This window comes from Dendropsophus ebraccatus, chromosome 8 (genome assembly GCF_027789765.1).
Source record: "Dendropsophus ebraccatus isolate aDenEbr1 chromosome 8, aDenEbr1.pat, whole genome shotgun sequence".
Classification (NCBI taxonomy): domain Eukaryota; kingdom Metazoa; phylum Chordata; class Amphibia; order Anura; family Hylidae; genus Dendropsophus; species Dendropsophus ebraccatus.
Window position 1 is genome coordinate 28390185 of NC_091461.1, and position 17875 is coordinate 28408059.

The window sequence follows — 17875 nt, forward strand, 5'->3', positions numbered from 1 at the left end:
TACAGCGGCCATTAAAAAACACTGGCCATTATTTTACCTTAAAAGACGCCTTCCTGACATTTTTGCATTTTGTGGGACTTCTCCTTTAAGAATACAAGGGTTCTGATTACTGTACCTGTGGATTATATGTTGACTTCTTAGGTAATCTAACGCCAGAGCCATTTCACAGATATACATTTTGACAGTCTCTTCTGTAAACTGAACATTTTGCTGTAGATGGTATCGGAGATCCCCCCCGAGGAGTAAGTCCACAACCATAAACATGTCTTCTTCATCTTGGAAAGAATACCTGGAAATCAAAAATATATTATGATGTGCAATTCAGAAATTTAGGGAGGAATAAATAACTTATTGATAGCAACTACCTGCTGACTCAGCAGGTGTTAAAGAGGTACTCCAGCGAAAAATGTTTTCTTTCAAATCAACTGGTGCCAGAAACGGCCAGAAATGTGTAATTTACTTCTGTTTAAAAATCTTCCAGTACTTATCATGTGCTTTATGTCCTACAGGAAGTGGTGTATTCTTTCCAGTCTAGAAAGCAGGAGGACAATATGATAAGAAAAGGTATTTACTCCCTCCCGCTATCCATAGAGCAAGCGCTTCTGGGGGATCTTAGTGATCTCAGGGAAAATAAACCACTTCTTTGTAAACTTTTGTTTTTGGCACGGTTGGTGATACTTAGGAGGTGAGTTGGTCCAACTGTTCCAACGTGTAAGGAATGGGGAAATCTTGCTGATTTAACCAGAAGATATGAGGGGGTAGAGTCTCAAGGGTCCCAAGCCCCAAGTCTATTAACCCGGAGGGTTATTTATTTATTTCTCTTTTCTTTCTCCGTTCCCGCTGGCTCGCTGGGGGGAGGGGGGGGGTTGGTAGGGGGGAAGGGATGGGATAATAATGTATAAATTGTATTGATCAAGAAGTTCTACGAGGACCAGCTACATGTTTATTTATGCCTAAATGCATTGATGTATTTTCTTCTTTTTAATTTGTGGAATCATGGTGTAATTCTTCATTGTGCATTGATTAATTGTAAACTGGTGTTCTGTTATTGTCTTTTTAAAAAGTTAAAAAAAAAAAAAAAAAAAAAAAAGAATAAAAAAAAAAAAAGAGAGCAGGAGAGGTTTTCTATGAAGATTTGCTAATGCTCTGGACAGTTCCTGACATGGACAGAGGTGGCAGCAGAGAGCACTGTGTCAGACTGGAAAGAATACAACACTTCTTGCAGGACATACAGCAGCTGATACGTACCGGAGGATTGGAGATTTTCAAATAAAAGTAAATTACAAATCTCTGGCACTTTCAGTTGATTTGAAAGAATTTCTTTTCCTGCTGAAGTTCCCCTTTAATTATGCCTAAATCCAGAATTCAGGGCATTAAAGGACAACTCTGGTGATTTAGAAAACAACAACTCACAAACATACTTTTTATACTTACCATCCCTCTTGACATCATCTCTGTTTGAACTTCCCACCATTTGTTGGTCCCTAGAGCTCCAGTCGGTGTCTTTGATTGTCAGATGACTGACAGCTTGCTCAGTAAATCGGAGGTGAGCAAGCTGTAAGTACTCTGATGACCTAGTAAAGGGGAGCTGACACTAGCCTCCCTCGCCAGCAGAAGATTCTGTGGTCAACAGGAATCAGGAAAGTATGAATTTATTACACTTCTCAGGGGGCAGTTGAAGGGGGTAGGGGTGTTACTTGAGAAAGGATAAGCTAATTCACACACTATATAACTTTGCAATGTGTGTTAATTACCCCCCCCCCCCAAAAAAAAAAAAAAAGTGTCATTTGATACTTTGCCGCATGAAACGTTGGTCTATAAAATAAGGATGCTGGGACTAGAGGAAAAATATATGTAAATGGATAAGTAACTGGTTGAGTGATAGAAAACAGAGCCTTCTCATCGATGGGTCATACTCTGATTGGATCAAAGTTACCGGTGGGGTACCACAGGACTCAGTATTGAGTCGACTTCTTTTTAATATGTTTATTAATGACCTTGTAGAGGGGCTACGGAGTAGAACCTCCATTTTTGCAGGTGACACAAAACTGGGATGATAATATCATATTACAGAGGGATTTGGAGAAGCTGGAGGCTTGGGCAGATAAATGGAAAATGAAGTTTATTGTGGATAAATGTAAGGTTATGCATTTGGGCCGTAGAAATAATAAGTACAGTTATGTACTAAATAATAAAACATTGGGTAAAACTGCTTCTGAAAAGGACCTGGGGGTATTGGTAGACAGAAAACTCAACTTTAGTGATCAGTGCCAGGCAGCAGCTGCCAAGGCTAATAAAATAATGGGATGCATCAAAAGAGGCATAGATGCTAAAGATGAGAACATAGTTTTGCTTCTTTAGAAATCACTGGTCAGACCACACATGGAATACTGTGTACAGTTTGGGGCACCGGTATATAAGAAGGACACAGCTGAACTGGAACGGGTGCAGAGGATCCAGGGATTATCCTGATTGCCATTTTGGAGTCAGGAAGGAATTTTCTCCCTGTGATGGAGCAATTGGCATCTGCCTCATAAAGGTTTTTGCCTTCCTCTGGATCAACACAGTAAGGTTTCTGTAGGTGGAACTTGATGGACTCTTTTTTCAACCTAATTTTGATACTATGTTACTATAATACCTCCTATAGCCTAGTCTGCTGAAAGGAGAGGGACACAGTGCCCCTGCTGCCACCTCTGTCCGTGACAGGAACTGTCCAGAGCAGTAGCAAGTCCCCATAAAACTCTACTGCTCTGGAAAGTTCCTGACATGGACAGAGGTGGCAACAGAGGGCACTGTGTCAGAGTAGAGATAGTTCACCACTTCCTGCAGGACATACAGCAAATTATAAATACTGGAAGAGTTACAACTATCAGTACCCCTTTAATTTTTTTTCAGAAAGAGACTGAAAAGCATAGTAGTCTACGCTTTCCTTCCTTTAAATAAAACATTTGCCAGCATTAGGCAGACCAAATCTAGGCACAAATACCCTATGGCTACTCCTCAGCTGTGCCATACCCGCAAGTGGTGACTATAAATGTGATGTGTAAGGGATCTTACACAGACAAATGATTTGATATCCATTTGACGTTATTTCCAAAAACATATTCCATTGTATTTTATTGTTGACCATCAGGTGTAAAGCAACATCAGAAAAGAGCTTATAAACTAGAACGTTGTGATATAAAATAAAAACAAGCGGCAACATGCAATAAATCAGAGACAGCAGTGTATGTGTAGTATATGTAGTAAGTGCTATGTCCCTATGTGTTAGTTTTCTGCCTCCAAACCAGTTATAGGGTACATCATGACTGATGCGCCATGCCACTTTATGCCATGTTAAATAGAGATAAGGGAATATGTATTTCCATGCATTTAATCAATGACGGATGATTTGTACAATCTTCAATTAGAAGTATTGTAATGCTTAATTTCTCAGCTGTCTGGGCCATGATATATTCATGTTTAATGGTGTCAGATGAGACTATCTAGCGAAAACAGGCTGATGAATGATCCATGTAATGTAATCCTGTGAATAGGAATAAGTTACCTAATAATTCATTGTAGAATCTAGACAGGTGGTTATGCAGTGGGCAGCCCATTGGTACGGTGTTCGTGGTGACGGGAGACTAAATGGGTGTAATGAAGATGATGGGACTAGTAGTTACTTTGGGTCATTGCGCAGCTACATTGAGTAGCTCCACTAGCTCTCCTACGCTCCCCTAGACTACTACTGGTGACATGGTAGGTAGCACAAATAGTGGTGGCAATGTATGTATGGTATCTGGGGGTTTGCGGTGCCCATGAAAGTCAGGTGTAAGGATTGGTAACAAACCAACCCACAGGTTAAAAAAATAATTCAGGTCTTGCCTATGAGTTTCCAAGATCCCAGTATTGATGGTCTATCCTCAGACTTAAAGGAGGAACAAGTCTTGCCACCCCAGCAGATCAGCTGGAGACGCATGTTTGGACAGGCGCAGCAGTCCCTTCACTACGATTATTATTGGTTGTGAAAGATACTACATCCTTGTCCAATTCAAGAGAATGGGAATACAGTACCAGACATAACCAATTTTTTTTATAAATCTAGAAAACCCCTTTAAATGGAATCTGTCACTAGGTTTATCCTGCCCTAAATGAGGGCATCATAAACTAGTGACAGAAATGCTGAACAGATTGGTGTATTACTTACATCATTTTGTTCAGCTGTTCTCCTAATATGCAGGAGAATGGGATTCTTGCCACACCCCTTTTCCGTCCTCCAGCTGCTGATTGACAGCTGACTTCCAATACACAGCATGGATAGATAACGGACAATCAGCAACTAGTGGGCGCAGTTTTCTGCTTCCTATGAATATCCAGGACTACTGGGCTCATGCACATAATGGAGAGGACTACTTATTGTCCATGTTATTCAGGAGGAGATCTCTGGATCAGCTGCACAGAACCATGTAAGTGATACATCATTCTGTTCAGCTTCTCTGTCACTAGTTTATGCTACCCTGAGATAGGACACCATAAACCTACTGACAGAGTCTCTTTAAGCTTTTTTCTTATATCATTTGAAAACCCTCGAAGACAAATCACAACCCAACAACATTCCAGGACGGCTTCACAATTAAATCAGAGATTAAATAAAATCAGCTTACCAAAGATTCACTAAAAAGACGTGCTCAATCTCCTGTAGGATTTCCAGCTCTCGGAATACATTCCGGACTTCATCCCGCTCTATACATTGCTGTTTATTCATGTACTTCATGGCGTACATTGTTTCGGTGTCTTTCTTCTGGACAATGCAAACCTATTGAATGAAAATGACACTTATTTTAGACACAGCTCAAACCAATGTGGGAAGAGTCCATCTTCTATATAAAAGCAAAATCAATTGCTCAGACATAGCTTTATACACACCAGAGGTATCACAGCCATGCTTCTGGGAACTGATATTTTCTCAATTGTCACTTTCCTTCTTGTAAATGTGATCAATTTGTCAAGAGAGTACAAAATCATGTTAAAATTTAAGAGATTATTACTTTAAGACTAAAAAAGGCAAACATACTCATACTGATCCCCCACCGCTGCTGTTACAATGACTTTTGGTCTCTGTTGTGCTGTGTTCCTGTGATGTGCTGCCTGCAGTCAGTGATTGGGTCAGTAGGCAGTTCATACAGGGACAAGACTTCAAAAGAAGCAAGAAGAAGCAGTCTTCAGTAGCGGGGGATTGGGGCAGAGGAGTATGGTAGTATTTTCAAGCACCCGGAACAAAATATTAAATTAAATTTTTGATTGCAAGAACACCTTAAAGGGCACCTATGGACTCTTCAATGGCTAATGAAGCATGATATAGGGTGCTGTCTGGTGCTGTGTAATCTATTGCCCCTACAGGCACTTTGGATCCTGTGGTTTTTTTTTGAGACTGAGTTTCCACTAACATGATGGTACAGACACATTTTTGCACCCATTACTGTTGCAAGTCCCAGCCCGACAACTGTCAGCAGTTCAATGCAAAAATATGAATATAAACCCAGCCTAGGAACTGTTTCAAGCAGCCAAATTCATAGCCATTTAAGTTTTGACATAATGGCGGCCTTGGTTTAAAGGGGGAAAAAAATATTTATTGATTTTTCTAAACAATTGACATCTTATGATGTCTATAGGTAACAGTTTTAGAGAAAATGTTAAAAAAATGTTTTAAAAGGGGTTAGCCACTTTATAGTAAAATAGTTCAGTGTACAGAATTAGTAAGTGTTCTCATTGACAGCAGCTCCCTGTGTACCTGATAGAACTAAAATCAGACTATCCTCCTACAGGTTGTGCTGTCCCGCTCTGTGGTGAATCTGTCCATAAGATGGCTGACATGGAGAAGCATGTGACCATGTTCCACCCCCTAGTGTCCTCCACAGGCATATACAGCCTCAGTGGTGGACACTGTGGTGGACACTTGGGGGTGGGGCATGGTCACATGCTCCTCCATGTTAGCCATCTTATGGACAGACTCACCACAGAGCAGGGCAGCCCAGTCTGGAGGAGAGAAGTCTGATTTTAGCTCTATGAGGTACACAGGAAGCTGCTGTGAGTACACTTACTAAGGCTATGTTCACACGGCGTATCAGACCGGCCGTTCCGTGACCCCAGCGGGGTCACGGAATGGCCGGTCTGTGCCCGGATCATTGCATGATCCGTCCGTTCGCAGGGCTTCCCATAGCCCACAGTGAAGCAAGCAGCCGGAGCCGCTTGCTTCACTGTGTGAACTGACAGGGCTTTCTGCGGCTCGAATTCACTGAATTCCGGCCGCAAAAAACTGACATGTCAGTTTTTTCCGGCGCCGCACGGGATCCCGGCCGGAGCCTATACGATGTGTGTACGCTCCGGCCAGGATCCCAGTGAAAACAAGGCATTGTTACACACCGCAAAACTACGGCCGTAGTTCTGCAGCGAGAACTACGGCCGTAGTTTTACGTAGTGTGAACATAGCCTAATACTGTACAGAGAGCAATGTTACCATAAAGTGGGCAACCCCTTTAAAGATCTGCTAACAACTGAGTAGGTCGGAGATGCGTAAAGGCAAGGCCTTGTGTACCATAGAAGAAGGCCTTGCAGATACTATAAAAAATAATTATTATATATATAACATTGTAAGTTATAAGGACAAATTTTGACTAGTGGTGTGTTTACACAGAAAGATTTATCTGACAGATTTTTGAAGCCAAAGCCTGGAATGGATTTGAGAAAAGAAGAGTCTTTCCTTTATGACCTGTTCATGGCTATGGCTTCAGAAATCTGTCTGTGTAAACGCACCGTAAGTGATTGATGAAGCCATCTCTGACATCACTAATACTGAACAAGACTTTTCTTTGGCTGTGGCAGATAGATGGGGCGGATGTGCGGCATGGCCGCCGTTTAGGCACATCCTTCCCCTGTCTTCTGCTGAAGTTATTGGATTGTGAAAATAAGTAAAAACATTGAATATAAATGACTGTAATGTGCAAAAAAAAGGAGCCATCATCCATCAAGTGTGGTGCTCATCGAGAACACTTCCAGAAATATCACTCCTCCAGACTGCTGTGCATGGAACAATGGAGGAGGTTAGTTATTGCACAGGAAAAACATTCATTATTGCACAGTGACAGATACTTAATATGAGTTTTACACTGCACGCCAGCAATAAAACATTCTGTCAGAAAATTAATTGAAAAAGAGAACGATTTTAAGGTGCACACAGTGCCAACGCACCTGTTCATGTACCCGGTTGGGAAGAAAGAGGTGTCTACAGCCTGAAGTTTTCTTTATTGAGTAACATAGCCAACCAAAACAGCTACTATATAATGTAATGAGTACAATATACATCCCAAAATATCAATCCTCCTCCACACGGCAGAAAACTGTCCCTCTACTGACACCTATAGGTGGCGTACCTGTAAGTCAGTACCCCGCTACAGAGATTTTTGGTGATTTAAAGGGGTTAACTCAATTGGTTTTAGAAAGTTAGATAGATTTGAAATTTACTTTTATTTAAAAATCTCCCATACAGCTTCTATATGTCCTGCAGGAAACAGTGTTTTCTTTCCAGCCTGACACTCTGCTCTCTGCTGCCACCTCTGTCCAAGACAGGAACTTCCAGAGCAGTAGCAAAAAATCCCCATAGAAAATCTATCCTGCTCTGGACAGTTCCTGTCTCGGTCAGAGGCGGCAGCAGAGAGCACTGAGTCAGTCAGACTGAAGAGAAAACACCATTTCCTGCAGGACATACAGCCGCTGATAAGTACTGGAAAACTTGAGATTTTTAAATAGCAGTACATTACAAATCTATATAACTTTCTGACACCAGTTGATTTGGAGGAAAAAGAGTTTCGCTGGATAATCCCTTTAAGATGCAGCAGTTGCTACTGACCCCAGTATCTGTGCAAATAAATGAGGGTGGAGTTATTTCTGTCGTCATGGCTGTGTAGGCTGTCAGTTATATAATACGTTGAGCAGCCGACATATATGGGGCAGGCTCAGCTCTTGCTGCATGTCCCTTATCTGACATTTTAATATACAAATAGAAAAGTTAGTCAAACAAGCACCAAGCCATTAGCAAAAGAAGGGAAGAGTTCGATTTGGCTGTGTGCCTATAGGTGGCACCAGAGATACAGTTTTGACTCTTCTGGAAGAGAGTTTTTTTTTACATAACATTCCCCCATGAAGCATTGCTCTAAAAAGTTTCAAAAAGGTAAAAATTTGAAAGAAAAAAAACCTAACTATTTTTACCACAATAACGTGTAAAGATCTCTATTACCAACTGGTTTGGCTGCTGGAGGGTACAAGTCAAATGTACTGCCACTGCCCCGTATACAGAGAATAGAATATGCTCTGATACATCAGATGAAGCCCAGTGAAATCCTAATCACTGAGAACATAGTTATAGACAATCATAATGGAAGTAAATAGATGGGGGCTCCACTGTCCACCTTAAATACATTACATTTATTTGTGTGTTTGTTTTTATTCTAGTCTGTGCTAAATAATTTCTTCATCTTGGATAAGGGTTGTAAAACAGAGTGCTGCATCACCTACACTGACATAGATATAAATATAACATTCGGGATCCCTGCAGCCACCACTAGAGGGAGCTTGCTGCATACTGTTAATAAATTTTATAATTAATTTAAAAAATAAATACATAAAATCGCATACACGTCAAATAAATTAATATAAGACTGCCGTTTAAGACTCCTGATATAAAGTTTTTTTTTTTTAAAGTTAATGCTCAGTGAAAAATATTTGCTTATGTTGTGCATTGAAGTCGGACATTTCCATGTGGTACAGATAAATTAATCCCCCATGTAAGAATACTGCAAAGCTGACAGAAAAGGAAATATGTTAATCACAGTCTTCTTGACAAAATCTGGCAAGTCAGAGGAACAGAAGGAGCAGATCAGTTGGTTACTCTATGATAAGGAGCCCACATAACACCAGAGCCAGCAAAGGCTGGATCACGCATGACGTGGGCATGCCAGACAGACTACTCCGCAGGCCATGTGTATATCTCCTGAGACGGGTATGAGAGTGGAGAAGAGAGCTGAAGGTCTCCGGTTACAAGAGTCCTATACATCATGTGTTCTATAGATGCTCTGTAAGATACTGATGGGGGCTGCAGCAGAATCCCTGACACAGTAACACCAGCAGCCAAGACATTACATTAACTAAGCCGTCAGCTGCTTCTGGAAGACAGAAAACTCTTCACAAGGGACTCCTACAAATGAGAGATTAGTTGTAGAAAAAGCAAGATGGATTTGTACAGTTTCCAATTTCTAGCCAGAACAAAGTATACTTGTCTGAAAAAAGTTATGCTAAAATAAACTCATTTCCCAGGCAATGAGTGATAGAAATTGGCTACAATGCACTCATAAATAGCAAACATTTCATTGGCCCCAGGAGGATTATTATATATTTAAAGGGGACTTGTCATCACTCTAAGGGTACTATTACACGTAGCGATTTTTAGAGATTAACGACTAACGATAAACGATCGCAAACAAGATTTTTTTTCGTTAACCTGAAATCGTTCACCATGTAAGGGTCCACTTACACAGAAAGATTATTTGACAGATTATCTGCCAAAGATTTGAAGCCAAAGCCAGAAACAGACCATAAGCAGAGATCAGGTCATAAAGGAAAGCCTGAGATTTCTCCCCTTTTCAAATCCATTCCTGGTTTTGGCTTCAAACTTTTGGCAGATAATCTGTCAGATAATCTTTGTGTGTCAATGGACCCTTATTCCTTCTGATCCCAGCAAAACAATGAGCAATGCGCAATTACACCGAACTATTAGTGAATAAATGCGGAACTTGAGTGAATGAATGTAGAATTACAGCGAACGATTAACGATAATTTTAGGTTCAGATCTAAATCAACAATCAACGATTTTTCGATCATTGCCTGCAATTACACAGAATGATTATCGTTTAAATTCGAACGATATAACGGATTTTTGCACGATAATCGTCCTGTGTAATAGGGCCCTAATGCTGCCTAATGAACCATGAGTCATAAGGGCGGTCCCCAGTGGCTCCTCCCCACCCCACCAGCCTCTCTGTACCAAAAAATGAAGAGATCAAAGCAGGGTGCTGCCAGCAGGGGTCACCCCAATGGTTTGAGCGATATAAAAGTGATGACAGGTTCCCTTTAATTAAATATTATAATGGGACTTTAACAGTATTGTTTTTCCCCATCTTGGGCCACAATTTCAGAAGCAAGATATTCAGGATGATAAGCTGGTAAAAATACAATTTTACCATTAATACATATGCTGGTAAGGTACGTCACTCGTTCAACAATTTTTTTTATTTCAAAATGCTTCAAATAAGATACCAGGATGTAAAGTAATACTTACCCCAACAGAAGAAGTAAAAGATTGTGCCATCCAGTCCGTGAAATAGTTCTTGTTTCTTTAAAGCAGTGTCGGTATTCTATTCCTTTAATATGACAGACAATTATCACTATACTATTCCTTCACCATGATAAACTGATGTTCCTATACTATTTACTTCAGCATGAAAACAATTGTTCCTATACTACTCATTCACTATAATTAACCAGTGTCCCTATACTGTTTCTTCACCATGATTTACTGGTTTCCCTATACTACTCCTTTACCATGATAAACCATTGTCCCTATACTACTCCTTCACCATGATTATCCAGTGTCCCTATACTGTTTCTTCACCATGATTAACCAGTGTCCCTATACTATTATTTCACCATGATTAACCATTGTCCCTATACTACTCCTTCACCATGATTAACCAGTGTCCCTATACTACTCCTTCACCATGATTAACCATTGTCCCTATACTACTCCTTCACCATGATTAACCATTGTCCCTATACTACTCCTTCACCATGATTAACCAGTGTCCCTATACTGTTTCTTCACCATGATTAACCAGTGTCTCTATACTATTATTTCACCATGATTAACCATTGTCCCTATACTACTCCTTCACCATAATTCACTGGTTTCCCTATACTACTCCTTTACCATGATAAACCAGTGTCCCTATACTACTCCTTCACCATGATTAACCAGTGTCCCTATACTACTCCTTCACCATAATTCACTGGTTTCCCTATACTACTCCTTTACCATGATAAACCAGTGTCCCTATACTACTCCTTCACCATGATTAACCATTGTCCCTATACTACTCCTTCACCATGATTAACCAGTGTCCCTATACTATTATTTCACCATGATTAACCAGTGTCCCTATACTGTTTCTTCACCATGATTAACCAGTGTCCTTATACTATTATTTCACCATGATTAACCATTGTCCCTATACTACTCCTTCACCATGATTATCCAGTGTCTCTATACTGTTTCTTCACCATGATTAACCAGTGTCCCTATACTATTCCTTCACCATGATTAACCAGTGTCTCTATACTATTCCTTCACCACGATTAACCAGTGTCCCTATACTACTCCTTCACCATGATTAACCAGTGTCTCTATACTATTCCTTCACCACGATTAACCAGTGTCCCTATACTATTCCTTCGACATGATTAACCAGTGTCTCTATACTATTCCTTCACCACGATTAACCAGTGTCCCTATACTACTCCTTCACCATGATTAAGCAGTGTCCCTATACTACTGCTCCATCATGGATAGCCTGTGTCTCTATACTCCTCCTTCACCATCATAAACCAATGTCCCTATAATATTCCTTTAATATGATTAACCAGTGTCCCTATACTGTTCCTTCACCATGGATAACCAGTGTCCCTATACTACTCCTTCACCATGATTAACCAGTGTCCCTATACTACTGCTCCAACATGGATAACCAGTGTCCCTATACTACTGCTTCAACATGGATAGCCTGTGTCTCTATACTATTCCTTCACCATGGATAGCCTGTGTCTCTATACTCCTCCTTCACCATCATAAACCAATGTCCCTATAATATTCCTTTAATATGATTAACCAGTGTCCCTATACTGTTCCTTCACCATGGATAACCAGTGTCCCTATACTACTCCTTCACCATGATTAACCAGTGTCCCTATACTACTGCTCCAACATGGATAACCAGTGTCCCTATACTACTCCTTCACCATGATTAACCAGTGTCCCTATACTACTGATTCAACATGGATAACCAGTGTTTCTATACTACTGCTTCACCATGGATAGCCTGTGTCTCTATACTCCTCCTTCACCATCATAAACCAATGTCCCTATAATATTCCTTTAATATGATTAACCAGTGTCCCTATACTGTTCCTTCAACACGTTAAACCAGTGTCCCTATATTGTTCCTTCACCATGATTAACCAGTGTTTCTACTGTATACTATTCCTTGACTATGATTTACCAGTGTCCCTATACGACATCTTCACCATGATTATCCAGTGTCCCTATACTGTGAAGCCATCTATGTATGTATGTCACCTGCTTCTGAACCTGCAGACTGTGTATTTAACCCCTTGCACAGTTGTGTCTTGGAATTTCCTGGGACGCCGTCACATAGAACAACAGACTGATGTGCAGAGAGATTTAACCTGATGCTCCTGGGTCTCCATACTGAATCTCTTATAGGTCCCCCCACCTCCCATATGCCATTTATAATAATAGTAGTAGAGACCCCTCAGCCTCCTAAGTCATCATGGCCCAGATGTGGCTGCTACATGTGCACCCTCCATACCTGCCTCCTGCTGATGTGAAAAAGAAAATTTCTTTTATTCTTAACCCGAAAATGATCTTTAAAAAACCCAGTGTCTTACATACCTTGAAACCCTAGAGAATACAATTAAACTGTACAGAAGAGAATAGCAGCTAGTTTTAGCTATAGAGCGGGGGTGCTGTTACATGTAGCGTACGGGCACCCTGCAGAGACCCATATAGCAAACACTGCATGCACTGAGAATATCAGTCCTGATAACAAGGTACACACTATGAAGAGTACGTATTACTAGGCTGGTGGCTTGGTGCAGTATCTCCCAATACAGGACTGTATCTAATAACAGAGCTCTCAGTGTAAAATACTACAGGAACTCACACAAAATGGGATTTATTTATTGCAAATCCACAAATGTTCATTTGTACCTTGTAATTGTAGAGGTTCTTGTGTGAGTTTAGTTCCAGAACAATGGCTCCCTCCCTGTACCCAAAATATACTTTGTCCCATTGTTTTCCTGTGTGTACTAGATTGTAAGACTTAAGGCCCTATTCCACGGGCCGTCCAGAAGAGCAAAGAGCGCTCTCAGCTATTCAACGTGGCAGCAGCGAGCGGGTGAGTGCAGGAGGGGCGGCGGGGACCTGCGGGGGGGCTGCCCGGGTGATCGCTGATCGTCCGGGCAGCCCATAGGATACAGCAGCGTCTGCTGCCAACGCTCCTATTCAACGGAGCGACGGCAGCAGATCGCTGCTATATCAGTCGCTTGTTTTTAACATGTTGAAAAACAAGCGACTGCAACGATCAGCCAACATGAACGATGTAGGCTGATCGTTGCACTCTATTCCACGGGACGATTATCGTCTGTAGCGGACGATATCGGCCGAATACGGACGACAATCATTCCGTGGAATAGGGCCTTTAAAGATATAAATATAATTCATTATGTATTGTCTAATTACTACTGATACGGATTTCACGATCACTGTAGAGCTACAACTGTGTAGCCTGCAATGATCTGTGTTAAGATCTCTTCTGAAACTACATTCAGTAAATGTTACTGTGAGTATCAAGGGACCAACCATATTGATGTAGCTAAAAAGCCTCTGCTGACAATCTATTTACATTCATATAGCGCAGAAGCCTGCACCATAGGTCCCTCTACCATCTAGACAATTTTGCCACCTTCCATAGGTCCCTCCACCATCTAGAGGCCATAATCGCCCTCCAAAAGGACCCGCTACCATCTAGAGGCCAACATAGTACTTCCTTGGACTCTTCACCATCCAGTGGCCTACATTACCCTTCACAGGACCCTCCATCATCTAGAGGCCTACATTACCCTTCACAGGACCCTCCATCATCTAGAGGCCTACATTACCCTTCACAGGACCCTCCATCATTTAGAGGCCTACATTACCCTTCACAGGACCCTCCATCATCTAGAGGCCTACATTGCCTTCTGCCATCTAGAGGCCTACCTTGTCTTCCATAGGACCCTCTACTATTGTGAGGCTTACATTACCCTCCCATAGGACCCTCCACCATCTAGAGTCTTACATTGCCTTCTACCATCTAGAGGCCTACATTGCTTTCTGCCATCTAGAGGCCTACCTTGTCTTCCATAGGACCCTCTACCATTGTGAGGTCTATATTAACCTCCCATAGGACCCTCCACCATCTAGAGGCCTACATTGCCTTCTACCATCTAGAGGCCTACATTACCCTCTATAGGACCCTCACATTTCTAAGGGCCTGCATTGCCTTCCATAGGACCATCTACCATCTAGAGGACTACATTACCTTCTACCATTGAGAGGCCTGAATTGCCTTCCATAGGACCCTCTACCATCTTCAGGCCTGCATCAATTTCCAAAGGTGCCTCCACCATCTAGAGGCCAATGGATGCTGGGTTTAAAACACTGGGAGTATGGCACTGTTACTGCCATTTAGCCATGGTGGTGATATATGGCACTGTCCTTAAGGCACTACATAGATTGGTTATTTAGGCATTTTAGGGATATGTATTGCATGTGTGCTACCACTTTAAATCTTTTAAGATGCTGTAGCCTCTGGGTTGTTGTTTTTTTTTCGTAGCATGCTTTCCTACCCTTCCTTCTAAAATAACTACCTAGTGCATACGACTTTTTACAGCTATTAAAGTCATCTATTTTCTGTCAGCAAGGAGCTGCAACCCAATAAAAAACACTTAATGTATTTAATTATATAGTACTTCTGTTCATGCCACTTATTACTTGGTTTTGTGGCGCTAAATAGCAAGCACAAGACAGCACCAGTCATCTCCACCCCTGGGCTATGCTCTAACGTTATTAGTACTTATGCCTGGCTCTTTGTTATCTCATTTATGGACTATCGACCATTGTAATGTGACGTCTGCTTTATGTTTATTACAATACAAACAGATTTGATTTAAAGAAAGGAAAAGTGAATGAAAATAATCAGAACATAAAGGGTAAGCCCCGACTGACGGAAGACTTAAAGGGGTATTCTGGCAGAGAATAAAACTAGAGATGAGCAAATTTTTTAAAAGTTTGGTTCTTTAGGTTCGACAAAAGTCGAAGTAAAGTTTGGGTTCATCCATAACGAACCGCACTGAAACAGCTAAATAATTGCAGGCGTTTAGCTGTTTTAGTGTGGTTCACAAAGTTCGCTCATTAATACTTACCTGTCCGCTCTTTCAAGAGTGACAGCCTGTTAAGCCAATCACAAGCCATGGCACTATCCTGTCTCAGTCAGTGATTGGTTGAGCAGATTTGAGGCAGCTATAATCAGCGGGGAAGCGGGAGGAGGTGGACACTAGGGAGTGCAGACAGGTGAGCGGCCATGTTTTTGCAGCGCTGGATAAGCTTTACAGCCACAGTAACCCAATGGAAGGGGCCTGCTATCACAGCTCTTTAAGAGACTGCACCCACAGTTGGCAACAAGCTTTATCTGCTCTCCCTGGACAGGATTTAGCTGTGTAGCTGTATCCTGGCCAAGGCTATTGGGTACAAAAGTGTTGCTATCAGCTGTGCTGCTGTTAACTGTTCAGGACCTATACAATTCATTAACATTATCGACACTGTCCCTAATGAACCACTGAAAGGGAGACATATGGGATTTAAATGGTTCGTATGGCTGCTAAGTATGTTTGAATGCAGAATCAGTCACTTATATATCCTACTGCTCTATTTAGTCTATGGCGCAGGTGAAAATAGGAAACTAAATTATGTGGGCAGCTCATGGAACATGTAAATAGGCACTGTCACTTTAAGAAAAAAAAGAATGGCATGTCCTAAAGAGAGTGCTAAGAGAATCCAAATAATTGTTAGGTAAAGCAAGGAGAAGTGGCCAGCTAAGCGACTTTCTCCCTGGCTGCAGGGCTGTGGAGTCGAAGTCATGGAGTTGGAGTCAGAGTAGAAGCTAGTTTTGGCTGGAGTAGGAGTTGGAGTCGGAATAAAATGTACTCTAGCTTTAAAAAAATCTTTAAAAAATGTTGAATTAAGTTTTGATATGAATTTTACATTTTTACACATGAATATATATTATGAGCCAAATTCTAATAGGACACTGGCCCTATTACATAAGGGGGGTCATGGAAAAGTTGTCGGTCACTATTTGGCAGCTTGTTTCTGAGCTGGAAGAGTCCATTGAGTGGGGGGAGTTCCGTGCTGTTCTCTTCCTGGATGCTGGATGACTGTATATGAGCAGTAGTGTAATATGAAGATATCCTGTGTAATATAGAGGAGGAGGAGAAGACATAAGTAGTGTAGCAGTAACCTCTGTCCTCAGTGTGGTGTTTTCTCTCTGGGAGAAGATTGTGTGTTTTTCTTCAGTGTTCTATGGCTGCAGCTGTGTGTGTGTGTGTGTGTGCGCGTGCTATGGCTGCAGTAGGTTGTGTGTATGCTATGACTGCAGCAGGCTGTGTGTGTGTGTGTGTGTGTGCGCTATGGCTGCAGTAGGGTGTGTGTATGTGTGCTATGGCTGCCGCAAGCTGTGTTTGTGTGTGTGTGTGTGTGCACTATGGCTGCAGCAGGCTGTGTGTATGTGTGCTATGGCTGCAGCAGGCTGTGTGAATGTGTGCTATGGCCGCAGCAAGCCGAGTGTGTGTGTGTGTGTGTGTGTGGTGTGCGCTATGGCGGCAGCAAGCTGTGTGTGTGTGTGCTGTGGCTGCAGCAGGCTGTGTGGGTAGGTGTGTGTGTATGCTATGACTGCAGCAGGCTGTGTGTGTGTGTGTGTCTGTGCGTGCTATTACATGCCCCCACAGTGACCTTCTATATCACTATGTGTGTCCCCTCTCTATATCACTATGTGTGACCCCTTGTATATCACTATGACTGACCTCTATATTACAGGGATCTGGCATTGTTAGCAGTGTTTCTTTAAGTATGGTGAATATTTAGTTAGATACATAGAAGACTGTCAGCAGGAAAACACTACCTGCTCCTTCTAGTCTAGTTGTAAGTAGTTCAGGACATGGAGGCTGGAGACTGTCTGGAGTCGGAGTTGGAGTCGGAAAAAAATGTACCGACTCCAGCTTTAAAAAAATCTTTAAAAAAATGTTGAATTAAATTTTGATATGAATTTTACATTTTTACTCATGAATATATATTATGAGCAACATTCTAATAGGACACTGGCCCTATTACATAAGGGGGGTCATGGAGAAGTTATCGGTCACTATTTGGCAGTTTGTTTCTGAGCTGGAAGAGTCCATTGTGTGGGGGGGGGAGATCTGTGCTGTTCTCTTCCTGGATGCTGGATGACTGTATATGAGCAGCAGTGTAATATGAAGATTTCCTGTGTAATATAGAGGAGGAGGAGGAGGAGGAGAAGACACAAGTAGTGTAGCAGTAACCTCTGTCATCAGTGTGGTGTTTTCTCTCTGGGAGAAGATTGTGTGTTTTTCTTCAGTGTTCTATGGCTGCAGCTGTGTGTGTGTGTGTAAGTGTGTGTGTGCGCGTGCTATGGCTGCAGTAGGTTGTGTGTGTGATATGACTGCAGCAGGCTGTGTGTGTGTGTGCGCTATGGCTGCAGTAGGGTGTGTGTATGTGTGCTATGGCTGCAGCAAGCTGTGTTTGTGGGTGTGTGTGCACTATGGCTGCAGCAGGCTGTTTGTATGTGTGCTATGTCTGCAGCAGGCTGTGTGAATGTGTGCTATGGCCGCAGCAAGCCGTGTGTGTGTGTGTGTGTGTGTGTGTGTGTGGAGT

General features: G+C 41.9%; 1 protein-coding gene across 2 annotated transcripts in view; it reads right to left on the reverse strand.

The window, feature by feature from the left end:
• The window catches only part of STK32C (serine/threonine kinase 32C), a 183251-nt gene that overhangs the window by 23442 nt on the left and 141934 nt on the right, over positions 1–17875 (reverse strand). Inside the window, exons 2-4 of one of the 2 annotated variants that reach the window (XM_069978946.1) lie at positions 4909–4966; positions 4647–4798; positions 116–289 (exon numbers count right to left, since the gene is read on the reverse strand). In XM_069978946.1, the coding sequence (XP_069835047.1) occupies positions 116–289; positions 4647–4798; positions 4909–4926 (344 nt within the window). In that variant the 5' untranslated portion in view covers positions 4927–4966. The remainder of the gene's footprint in view (positions 1–115; positions 290–4646; positions 4799–4908; positions 4967–17875) is intronic. The other variant, XM_069978945.1, reaches the window with a different exon arrangement.